Source organism: Aythya marila, assembly GCF_965140915.1.
Source record: "Aythya marila genome assembly, chromosome: Z".
In the NCBI taxonomy this organism is placed as follows: domain Eukaryota; kingdom Metazoa; phylum Chordata; class Aves; order Anseriformes; family Anatidae; genus Aythya; species Aythya marila.
This window is the reverse complement of record NC_139080.1, coordinates 51,408,024-51,421,061: the sequence shown is the minus strand read 5'-3', so window position 1 is coordinate 51,421,061 and position 13,038 is coordinate 51,408,024. Positions and strand designations below refer to the sequence as shown.

Genomic DNA, 13,038 nt, shown 5'->3' with positions numbered 1-13,038 from the left:
AAACAAAAGTTGGTGAGTATTGCATTAAAATGTTGAGAAGCTACATAGACTGTTAAAATGAGTTGGCATCAGAATTATTTTTTTTCCTTTGAAACTTGAAGACTGTAACAAAGTTATGCGATAAGAATTTCCAGAAATGAAATGCTCAGTCTAAATCACGAAAACATGAGTTAACTGAAATAACAATTTTGTTTGCTAAAGTGTCATATGTAAATGACATTTCCTTGGATGATTTAAAAATATAAGTGTACTGACACAGTATTACCAACAAATTTATTCACAAATTACAGCTAGTTGTTAGCAAGTAGAAATATAAACAAATGAGGATGTTTATACCTGTGTTGTTCATAATGAAACATTATGAAATATTTCAGTGAAAATGCCAGTGAAAGGCTGTTGCAAGTGTGGGGAAGTGCAGACTGAAGATTTTTGTCAGTGATAACAGAGGCTATGTCAGGAAAGGAGAAGAATCTAATGTAGGAGGGCAATGTATGTGGAAAAAGAGAATGTGTATGTAATGGGGGAAGGAAAAAAAAAACAAACAACAGAGGAGGTCTTTGAAGAGAGCTGAAACAAGAAAGCAAAAGACTGTTACATGAAGATGAACACATTTGAAATGGATCCTAAAATGCATAGGAAGCTCAAAGTCTTGTGGTTGTGCTCCTTTATGCACTGGCAAAAAATTGGATACAATGTCTGGAAGGCTGGTACTTGAGATAAAAGGAAAAGAAAGTTCACAAAAGCTACAGTCAAGAGAGGGTAAAACCATGAATTAAAATTTCCGCATAAGTGGAACCAGGGAATTGGTGTATTAAGGCGACCACAGGATTGTGCCAGGCAACTTGTCAGCAACCACAAAGTTTTCACAGTTGCATCCATGAATTCAATATCCTTAGGGGGGAAAAAAAAAAAAAAAAAAAAAAAAAAAAAAAAAAAAAAAAAAAGATGTCTGGTCATGTGGTCATGTTATCTGGTAAAGGGACTATGCTAAAAATTCAGTGATCTAAATTTAGAAATAATTAGTCCTAAACAAATGCATCTGGATAATCTGGATATTAGACCTTAGTGCTTCAGCCTTCACCTGTACTATTGAAACAGCACTGGGATTAATATACAGACTGATAGTCCAGGAAGGAGTGCATTATTCGATTAAAAAGGAAAAAGGGAGGGGAAAAGTCTGTCTGTTTGGATATAGCTTTTAGATCAACTCCTGTAGTGTATAGCCTTTCTTAAAATGTATGTTATTTGCTTTCTGTTATCTGTCAACAGCCACATTGGGAAGGATGCCCAGGGCTGATGGGTGCCATCTGTGTACGGACTGAAAGCTGCTGGTGCATCTCTGAACAGTCCCGTGCCTGCCAGCCCTGCAGACTCACGCCTGGTGCCTGCCCCCCTATCACTGCAGCCCCCTGCACTGGTGGCATCGTCCCAGCCGGGGGAGAGCACCAGCCAAATCCCAGCTCCTGCATGTTCCTATGTCCTGCCACTGCTTTCTTCCAAAAGGTGGTTGGTGGCTTCCCCAGGAGCAGCTGGCCAGACATGGGGCCTTCAGATGCTGTGAGAGGGGCTGGAAGGAGAGGAGGAGGACCTCAAAGGTCTGGCTGGAGGCAACAAACAGGTGTAGCAGCTTGCTTGTGTTCAGGTGGTCTGCTTGGAAATGGTAACCTCTGAACAGCTACACAAAACCTGAGAGAAAGATCAGGCAAGACAGGCTCCTGTATGCACTTCACTTTGTGTGGAAGAGAGAGACCAAGGTTCTCCACTGGTGAAAGCTGCAGGTTGCAGTGACCCTGAGGCAATGTACATCAACGTACAGACACAACCTGTTAAGATTTTCAGTGATCTGTGTTTACAAAACTGGCTAATTATAAATTCTTCCCAGAACTAATTTCCATTTGTTTGTACTTCCTCATTTCACATGTAGCTTCTCTGTCCATCAGTTACTCTTGTTACATTATTTGGCTTGGGATGAAGGAACATTAAACATATTGAGGAATTTCCTTCTTTTTTTGTTTGGTTTTGTTTTGTTTACTTTTTGTATGAGAACTAAATAAGTCATTCTCCAGGGATACCCAGAGCAGAAATAGATACTAAGATAGTAAGTACTCTTACTTGACATAGTTTTATATGGTTCACTTCATGTTTCTTGTTTAAAAGAAGTTATATCAGGATTTATGCTCTAGCTGACATTTCATCTTCTGAAAGTGTGCTTTTCAGATACTTTGGCTTGGATTCTAGACAGCTTTAACGGTCTTTATTTGGTAACTTTTCATCTGAGTAGAAAATAGGTGGACAGCACATTTAGCCAAAAGATTTATTTGTTAACAATTCATCCTTTCAGCTTCCTGTGTGAATTATCTTTAAACATGTTCAATGTGCCATTCACACAGTTCCATGTGCTATGACTAACCTTAATGATCACAAGCTTGCATGTTAAAGACCTGTACTTGTTATCTTCCCAGAAAAAGAGAAGGAAAAAAAAACAACACAACTTTTAATGCGAACAGTGCTCTGAGCACAATGACAGCTACAGTGAAATGACCCCATGCTTGTGATGTTTGGCAGCCTGCCCCAGAGGAATAATAATGAGTCCATCTGCAAAGGATCTGGCATGCTGGCATTTGTTCTTTACCATGCCTCCTTGCCCCATGCAAACTTGATTTCCACTGAACTTTCTTTACTTTTCCTTTTAATACTGATCTGAGGGAGGAGAAGGGGACTGATGAATGGATGTATCATCCCTGGCACCTTAACGCCTGTGGAAGTTCTCACTGTGCAGTCAGCGTGTTGCATGGCAGTAAGTGAGTCTGGTGAGCCAAAGAGAGTCTTATTTTTCAGGAGGCCTGAAGATCCTAGGGAAACGCCCATTTAGTTGTTTACAGTGAGGTTGTATATTGTGAAGAATACTGCTCAGTGACTTGCAGGGAAGTCCCAAGTGCTCAGGACAAACTACCAGTATCATGCCAGTGATGGAACAGCGCTGTGTTTTGTGTCTGTACTGCAGTGTGATGCTGGGCAGCAGTGCTGCAGGGTTTCCAGCTGTCTGGACCATGCTGCAGCACTGGGTGGCACAGCTGGTGTAAAGCTGAAAGTTTGCTGAGGGTTAAAGGTTTCTGATTCTTCCAACATGCATTGTTACTCTATTTCATTCTGGAAATAGAAACGTCCTTATAATTGAAGTCTGGAGCAATATGCAATGTGACACTAGCCAGCCTCTCCAGATTCGCACCTGAAGATTTTCACGCTTAAGTAGAAGGTGCTCCAAAACACAAATTAACAAGTTCTCTCTGTTATTTAATATAAAATCACATATTAGTCTTCTTTTTATTTTGTTTTTATTTATTTATTTAGAAGAAGCAGTTCAGACATGCGGGCTATGAAATGATATCATTTGTTAAAGGATCCTGATGCTATAGCTTCCAAATCAGGCATTTCTGTGACTTATGGGCAAATAATTTCTGGTCATCTGCAGACATGGGTTGTCAGTGGATTCTCTGGAACCTGGTGAATCAAGACTTCTTTCCCTCCATTAACTTCACTTGAAATGACCAACAGATTTGGAATTTATTGGAACCATTGGGGCCAATACATATACACAATTAGTAGGATTACGTAAGCCTCATTTTTTTTAGGAACTTTTATAATTAAAAGGAGACAAAAAAAAAAAAAAAGTAACTGAATTAAAAAACAGTGATTCATTATTTGTTTTTCTTCATAATGTTACCCTTGAAAAAAAATAGCAAAACATCTGTCCCCATAAAGGAGAATTTTTCCAGCACACTCAGCTTTTAATTTGGTTATTTTACAGATATCAGCCTAACTTCATGTTTTTTCCATTAAATTTTCATGGTCTGTTTTAAAGAGCTTTGGACTCTTGAAAGTTTTCATTTTTTTCACTTCGAATATTAAAGACGCTGGTTTTTAAGTTTGAGATTCTGTCTGAGATATAGCTGTTCTTGAGACTCTTAAGGATATGCGTGTCTTCATGCAAGACCTGCTAACAACTGAGAAAGGGTGTCTGGGACATTGCTGGGTTGCTGTGTTAACTGGCGTTAAACTTGTGTTAACTAGTGTAAATGGCTACCATCCCCCTAGACACTGCTGGTATGAAAAAGCCATTGGAAGAATAAATGTGTAAGGAGTGGAAGGCTGGAGGGACTAAGTAACTCTGGTCTTGTAGGATGTGGAATCAGGAAATCAACATCCTCTCTTGTGGGGACAACTTGCTCGGTGTCTGGGTTACTACATGTCATGGCTAGTCATACATCTAGCATATTCAGCAAGTAAGGTCAGGTTGTCATTAAGCATGTGGCTGAAGTGGCCTGTCAGTCAGTAGACATTTGGATGTGCATTACTGCTTAAAAGTAAAGAAGCACACGTTAACAGAGTTAACTTGATTAAGCTGCACCAAGAAAGGGCCTCTTGTCATCTCTGATCATCAAGGTGTGAAAGAGTCCTGCAGTTTAGGGCCCTATCAGGTTATCACTTAGCTCCAGGTTCCACACATGTTCTGTCAAGCATGTTCCATACATGTTCTGTTCAGCCTTGCCAGATGAGTTACAGTTTGGTCTCTTCTGCACTCCCCTAACTGGGGATGATGCCTTTGGAGTGACATATTTTGAGCACTCAAGAAAAGACAGTTGCTTTATTTACATTTGTTGTGGTTTTTATTTTATTTTATTTTATTTTATTTTATTTTATTTTATTTTATTTTATTTTATTTTATTTTATTTTATTTTATTTTATTTTATTTTATTTTATTTTATTTTATTTTTATTTTTATTTTTATTTTATTTTTTCTCCAGCCAGTCTAGGCTCTGTGTGATAATGCTGCCATTAAGGTTGGTTCATATTTGTTTTATGGGTGAAGTTTCATGTGACACCACATCTAACTGACAACCAAAGAAAAATCACCTCCTATTTTTCATCTATTATTTTTCAAATGTAATCAATACAAGAAGTCACTTTTGTTTGTTTGTTTGTTTGTGTGTGTGTGTGGGTGTCTCTGATAGAGCAGCTGAACCTCAAGAGTGACAATAGTATAATGCTATGGAAAACACTAAATAGGAAGTGAAGAACCAAAGAACTCACCACAAAATCTTTACAAAAAGTCTTTTCTTACCTGGAGCTGTAATTTCTAGTGGGTACTAGCAGTCATTAAGCCTATTTTGGGTCTCTGGCTTAGTCATGGTATGGAGGTGGTGAAGGCAGAGGTACTAGCAACAGAGTCTCCACTAATGAGTGTGAAGTTTACAGATTCAGTCTGGGAGTGGACAGAATGAAGATTTTTTTTTAAAATAGTATTTGCTGTATATGTAGGATAATTCAATGTTAGCATAATTAAAAACAACCCATTGGATTACAGCCCAGATAACATTATTTGACATACTTCTGCTGTATCACTGCAGAAAGATGGAAATGAGTGTTGTAAAACCTTGGATACACCATCACAGAGTATGAAAAGCTCTTACTATCTGGAAGTTCTTCCTCTAATTATATTGTATGTTCTTGATGCATTTTTTATGTTGGAGTAGTAAAAACACTTTTGCAACATTAATGAGAAAGCTACATCAGCATTTCCCTTGCTCTTGGGTCCATTATGTCATGTTAGCAACTGTATCATCGTATTCTCTATTGCTCATGCAGTGCTAATCCTGCTTAATTCACTAGCAGTGCTTGATTTTGCTGACCATAAAATATTTGTTCACAGCCTTGAGCAACCTTCACTTTCATGTTTTGCATTGCTTTGTTTCCCTCTTCACCCCCAGTTCCACCTATTTTTTTTTTTTTTTTTTTTTTTTACCTTTTGTGCAGACCAACATAAGGGAGAACTGTGTGCTCTGTGTTCTGCTTGTAGCTCTGCTTGGGGTAGGTGGAGAAACTCATTTGAAATCATGACTTCGTTTTCAGTAGATGGAGGAGAAATGTTTGGTTTTATTTTTTATTTGTTTATTCTTTTTCTAGTTTTGATTTTGGACTGTACGGGGAAAAAAACAAGTGTACAGAACTGGCAGCAGTCACAGAGAAGGTGCCTACAAATCTCAGATCATGTGTAGCATGGTTTAACTGTCTGTGTTTATGCAGTACACATACAGGCTTTGCCATCTGCTTACTAGTGGGATGAATATAATTCATCAAACATATTTTAGGTGAATACCTGTAATTTGTAGGAGTATATTTTTGGGATAACTGTACACCTGTTATACCATCTTAAAAATGAACTTGATAGTAATTTTAATATGCCTTGGGATGATCAGAAAAATTTGTTACTATGACTATTTTTGATTACTATTAATATCTTCATTTGATATAATAGAGATATCACTAGCTAAATTTATTTAATAGGAATAGAGAAATGCATGGGGGTAACCTGCAGATGTTTCATGCAGCTGGGCTGTTCTCCTATTAGAGTTTAAAAACCACGGACCTGTATTAAAGTTTGTGGAGACAGAGACATCTCAGAGCTAAACAGACCATGACCTCATATTGCACAGGCCTTGCCTTAAAGATCCTGCTCAAATGGGATTAAAGCTGCAGCTTTGTCAACTAAAGTTTTTTCCTCCGATACAATGTCAAGGGGCAGTAAGATTTTAGTGCTCTGTTTAGATATGTGTGTTCTGTTGTGCACTGTACTAATAGTACACTATAGTATACAACACTAGAAAGACCTGGCAGTAAAACACCTTAGGCTCAGTTAAATTAATTGTGTGTTCAGTTAGATGTTGAAGTCATAGATTGAGAGAGTTGCACATGCTGGTTAACAATCCAAATGACTGGAATATGAATTTTGCTAGTTTCCCTATGACTTGGTCATTGCCATATCGTCTTAGCCAGCGGTTCTATAATTTTGCTTTTTGTTTAAATTCTTTAAACAAATTGTTTAAATTGTTTAATTGTTTAAATACAGTTTCAAAAGTGTCATTTTTTTCTGTATATGCAAACATGTTGCTGGATATTAGAGAGTGTTTGGGAACAACCATTTGCCTCTTTGAAGTTGTTCTTCATTGAGGTCAACAGTGCTTCTCACAGGAGAGGGCTGGATGACTTGTAGAAAGTGTTTATGGCTTGGGGATGTGAATTATAAATATATGCTGTACTAGGTTGGAGGAGCTTTCTGTTTTAGCCTGAATTACTATTTCCCTCATACTTGAACTAATCATTGATTTACATAGAGAAAGCATTCTGCAGCATGAGCACTTTTAGTACTGAAACCACAGGTACTATGTATACATGTAAGTATTTAGACAGCGAAGACACTGATGTTGTATTGGGTAAGATGATTTAAGCAATAAGCAAGAAGAAAAGTGAATCTCTGAACAGGGTATCTCAGTGCCAACTGCAGACAGCAAGAGTTAAATCAGTCATCTGCATTTTTTATTGCTAATATAAACACTTTAGCAATGCTAATCAGTGGTACTGATTTTCTGTTTTGATTTTCCTTAATAATTAAGCAAAAGATTGGGAATGCAATCAAGTTTTACACTAGGGGGTTCATGCAAATTATTATTTTTTTAATTTTAAATTTTGTTAAATGTATCCAAAAGGAAAGTTACTGAAGTTGAGAAGAAGAAAAAAAGAAAATACAGTTTATAGTCTGCATAATCAAAGTGCATATTTCTAATGAGGGAAATCACCACTTCGTTGAAATTATTAACTGAAAATATAGCTGCTTTTATTCCGTCTTAAACTGCTCCACATTGACGACACTGCTATGCGGTGTTTGTGCACAGAAACAGTTATAGACCATGAAATGTCCTTCAGCAGCCATGGTTTTTCAAGAGGGATTTAGCAAAATGGGATCATCTCTGTGTCCTCAGATATCTTAAATATAATATTTTCATTTTTTTTGGTGAGCTTTTTATGTTGACTTCTGAATAAGTGCTTGTAAAGTAAGACTATTACATCTCTTTATTTTCATGGATAAGTGGACTTTTTTTTTTTTTGTCTTAATTATTGGTGTGTTTTACTCTATTCCGTACCGTAATATTTAGAGTAAGACATTTCTTTTCCTAGTTATTTTATTTTGTTAAAAATATGTTATTTTTGTTAAAAAATATTTAGAAGATAAAATTAGAAGTTATTTTTTTTATTATCCTATGGATTACACTCAATTATCTCAATTTTTGGTGTGATATCAGAAACCAGTATTAATATTTGTGTGAAAATGAAGATAAGAGGTCAAATGTTTCCCAGAAAGGGACGTTTGAATCATTACAGGTAACCTTCTGCCAGCTTTCATTCTGGCAATTTTGAACTAATGGTAGGTTAGATTAAAAGTGTTTTGGTATGCAAATGAAATCACTTGCTTGAAAACTAAGATAGACCCAGTCAAAGTACTGTGATAATCTTTTAGATTTTTATGTTATAATAGTAACTTTTTTATGAGCAGAAAGCTTTTTCTGTTTGGGAATTGTACAACTGGCATAGAAGGGGATATTTATGCAAACTATACTGGGAATTCAACTTAAAAGAGCAGTAACGCTAGAGAATAAAATGTGAGACTGTCTGTTAACAATTTAAAGCAAAGTCATTTAAACCCTTCCCCTGACTGATTAATTTGCTTGCATGGGAATTATTAGTTAGTAAAAGGCACTGTGCCATTTTTAGCAAGTCCTGAGCTGACATTGTAGCTACTAATAATGATGTTTAACATCTTGAAGAACTGAGGAGCATTCATGCATATATATATAATTTCACGTATACATTTGCGTAAAAGAATAGCACACAGACATACACGCACCCATCACAGAATCCTATAACACTGCTTTTTGCTCCTCTGACATCCATCTCTCTGCATTACGCTGCTGCGTCTCCCCAGAGAGGCACCTGGGTTTGAGGCACTGCCCCGGTGTCGGAGTACAGCCTTTCCCGAGCATCAGCCCCTTGGTGGCCCAAGTATACTCAGTGCTCTGGCATCCCTAGGGATGTGCAGTCACTGTGTGATTTGGGGGTGAGCTTTTCACAGATGGTGCTACGTGGATTAAAGCTGCTCGAGGTGGGGCTTTATCTGGGGTTTTTAAGAAGTTGGTGCTGCTATGCACTTAACCAAAATGCTAATGGTGTAGCATTTTGGTTAAGTGGTCTTTAGGCTTTCTGGTGGCATGTTATCAGCAAAACCTTGAGCAGAGGTGTTTCTACGCTTGTGGTCTTGAGCAAGTGCCAATCTGTTTTAAAACTGCAGCTCTGTTACCTGGTATGTATGAGCCATCTCTAAACAGACTGACCCTGGCCGCCTGCAATGCGGTAGGACTTGCTGGCTGCCCTGCTACTTGCATTAATTACTCTATTTGTCTTCTTCTACCAGAATGGGCATGTATTTGCTGCCACTAGGCATGCTTCATGTGTTTCTTGAAGTACCTATTCATATATATCACTAAACCTTTGATTTTATGCATAGCCTAATAAAATGAGTCAATGGTTTTGGCTCCTTTATTGTTTATGTAATAATTAATGTATTTTATATATATATATATATATATTTTTTTTTTCTTACAGGTCACCGTTTTGAAAAGATGGTTCTTAACTCCTTTTTTGGCTTTCCTGTCATATTCCTGTACCATTGGGTGGGGATAACTTTATCTTTGAACCTTGAAGATCCAAATGTGTGTAGCCACTGGGAAAGGTAATAATTTCTTTTATGTAAGACTTGACACAAATTCTGATTGTAAAAGTTTTGGTTTGTTTTGCTTATTACATTTTAATTGATTTATAACTTTCAGTTAAATAATGATCTGGGAATAAAATTTTGCATAACCATGTGGGCAAGGTAAGTTCATGCATAACTAAAAGACTATTTCACAGTGGGTTGAAGTGCAGCCATCTTTGCAGTAGTGGTTAGGAAAAACACAACAGTGGCACCAGTAATATTACAGAACTGTCTAGGGACAAGAAAGAAATTAAAAATAGCTTTTTTCAATTTAAGTGAAAAGGAGGTTTTACATATGCAAAATGTGATTAGCCATATTGGAGTTTGGCCAAATTTGATTATGCTGATTCTTTCTTTTTCAACATTACTGGAATCTAAATTAAGATTTTTTTTTTTTTTTGATGAGGTTCAGAAATTTATAACGTGCAGCTATAAATTCATCAGTTTAGTTAGTCCAATTGTTCACCCAATTTCAGGTTAATTGCAAGTGGATTGCTCACAGTGGGTAGGAGAAGTTGAACCACAAGCATTTGTTGTAGTTTTCTTGAGCAAAGATTATAGTAGTGAAACCAGCCTGAATGTCTCATTATTATTATTTAATTAAGCCCATGACTGATCAGCTAACCCCTGAGACAGTCTAACTGTTCATTTGAGACCATAAGTATTTCCTCCATTGGAGGTAAATTGTTTTTTATGTTTAGTTTCTGGAAATGCTGCTGAGCCACTGTACATATATTTGCAATTGTTTGGGCTAAATCTTTGTAGAGGAAGTTGAAACTTGTATTTAAATTTTTATGGTCTGTATATCAAAAAATGTACTTAAGGACTTCCCCCAGCCATTTATTTTAGCTTATGTGCAGCAAAGGTCAGAGCAGATTCTTGGTATGCAATTTGGCATATACAAAATTTTGTATATGAAGTAATTACCATACTAAATACCTGGTTACAATATTCAGGCACAAGACTAGATACCCATGGTTAGGAAAAACACAACAAGCCTGATACTACTCCATGTTGTGTATCATTTGTTAACTGTTTTTATCCATGTAAGTGTTTTTTTGAGGGAAGAAGCAGCATAGTGAAAGCAACATGGAAAAAAAAATATATATATAGTGCATAATGTATTTTAAAACAAAGTAATTAAAGTCTACAGAAGAGAAAATACACTCATTGACTGTTTCCAGTTTGTTGAATGAACTGAAAGATCTGTGCTGTGTCTCAGAGCAGGCAGCAGGGGAACATAGCTACGAATGAGTAAAACCAACAGATCCCAGTTCATTGCTGCTGCTGTCACTGGCAGCACTATATCCTTTAAATAAACCTACCCCACCCTGTCATGAAACATTCTTTACAAATGAACTGCGATCACAGCAAGAGCGGATGGGCTGAGCATCGTGTCCAACAACAAGCGCAGACGTTTTGTCGGGCTCGCTCTGACAGCTGGAGAGATTAGGGATGCTTGCCTCTATATGGGCATAGGGAAAACAGGGAGCAAGTGCTGGGCAGCGAGGAGTAAGTAGATCTGGACATGTTTTCTCTAAGTGTAGGTGATGACACTAGGAGGAGGAGACTGTGGCTTTTACCCTGTAGTAGGTGCTGAGGGGGTCAAAGTGTGAGTAAAAGCCAGACGGGCTGTGCGCTCAGCAAGTGTTTTGACTTGCTGAGCCAGCCCAGGAACCAGCACTACAGCAGGAACGGACCACACGTTCCCATATTTTCTAACCCCCTTACGCAACCAAGGACTGTCGGACTGCCAGCACAAACAGTCTGTGCAAGAATTTTCTAGGGTGATTCAATATTTTTCCCTTCTGCAGCAGGGCTGTGTTCCTCTGGCCCCACTGACAGCTCTGGAGGCTCTGGATTTTCACTATATTCATAATTTGACAGGCAGAAGTAATAGGTCTTCAGTATAGTACTTCTGACCAAAATATAAACAAATAAAATAAATAAGTAAATAAAAATCTCTGTTCAAAATTAGCCAGAAAACAAGAAAAAGTACACATTTAAGTATTTTATAACTTCTGATTGCTCAACAGACTGTTGGATGGTACAGTTGTCTTATCTGTTTTCAGTAATTATTATGTGGGTGTACTTCTATATTAACACCCACCTGTATATGTAAGTACATTGACAGACCTTTCCACTACCGATGAAGATGTTTTATTACGGATACAGCTACAGTTTTTAAAAATATATATTTTTTTTCAGAAAATCCTGTGAGATTTTTCTGTTTTGTATGACAAAAGAATAAATATAATCTTGTCTCTTAACTAGTTCTTCAGCTCTCCAGTGATGTTAGTAAAGCAGGAGAAAATGTGCCACACATCTCATTGCCTTGCTGCTTCAGTTAGCTGCTCATTCGAGACAACAATTGCTTTTAGAATTTAAACGTAATTACTTTTCTTTAAGTGTCTAGTAGTACCATTTCATCAAATGTATTACACAGAGACATGATTGCTTTCTACATGTATGTTTTTCTTCCCTCAGTGGATAAAAACCCTTTCAATCCATATATTCTATTTTATAAAGTTAGCTGGTTCATATTTAGCCTAAACTTGCACTTGCTGTTTTGTTGCATATGAATATTTTGTTATTTTTTATACCTTTATTTTACGCATTTCCTCATGAATTTTAATACATATTTTATGCCTCCCTTTTTAAAGAGGAAATTAAGAACTAGTAGCATTTAGATAGTAGTTAAAAACAATAGCAGACTATAATAGATCCTTTGTAACAGACAGCATTAGGCTGAAATTGACTGAACAACTTTGTTTGTGAGGGCTTATGGAGCACCTTTTTAGCAGACTCCTCACCTTAGAAAGCAAAGAAGTATTTGTCAAAGCCATGACTGTCTATTGCTAAGTGTGCTATGACTGTGTGTACATCCAGAAGTTACAGGATGTGCCTAAAAGGTGTGCCTTGTTATCTGTTCTTGTTATGTGCCTTGTTATCTGTTCTAACTACAGCTACTTACTAGGACTTTGTTAAAGACTTAATAAAATCACTGTATTGTAAAGGACTTGCTCAGTAATCTGTTCACTCTCTCTCTCTCTTTTTCCCCAGTTATTCAGTCACAGTGCAAGAGTCATATCCACATCCTTTTGATCAAATTTACTACACCAGCTGTACTGACATCCTAAACTGGTTTAAGTGCACACGACACAGGTGATGTATAATTGCTAAATTGTCAAACTGCTGATATTGTAGATATGTGTAGAGACCTTGTGTCTGCTAAAATCAAGCATGGCATATAGGATATTTCATTTATAGTGAGTTATTTGTGTAGCACTGATTGTCTGAGTCAACTGAAAAATGTCTGATCCAAGCAAAGTCACATATCTGTCATTAGCATGTCAGGGTATATCACCCTACTGAGGGCTGACAGAAAAAGA

General features: G+C 37.1%; 1 protein-coding gene across 1 annotated transcript in view; it reads left to right on the top strand.

Moving 5' to 3' along the window:
• The window catches only part of MEGF10 (multiple EGF like domains 10), a 106,246-nt gene that overhangs the window by 16,804 nt on the left and 76,404 nt on the right, over window positions 1-13,038 (top strand). Inside the window, exons 3-4 of the mRNA XM_082783509.1 lie at window positions 9,496-9,622; window positions 12,710-12,811. Coding sequence (XP_082639635.1) covers window positions 9,513-9,622; window positions 12,710-12,811 — 212 coding nt within the window. The 5' untranslated portion in view covers window positions 9,496-9,512. The remainder of the gene's footprint in view (window positions 1-9,495; window positions 9,623-12,709; window positions 12,812-13,038) is intronic.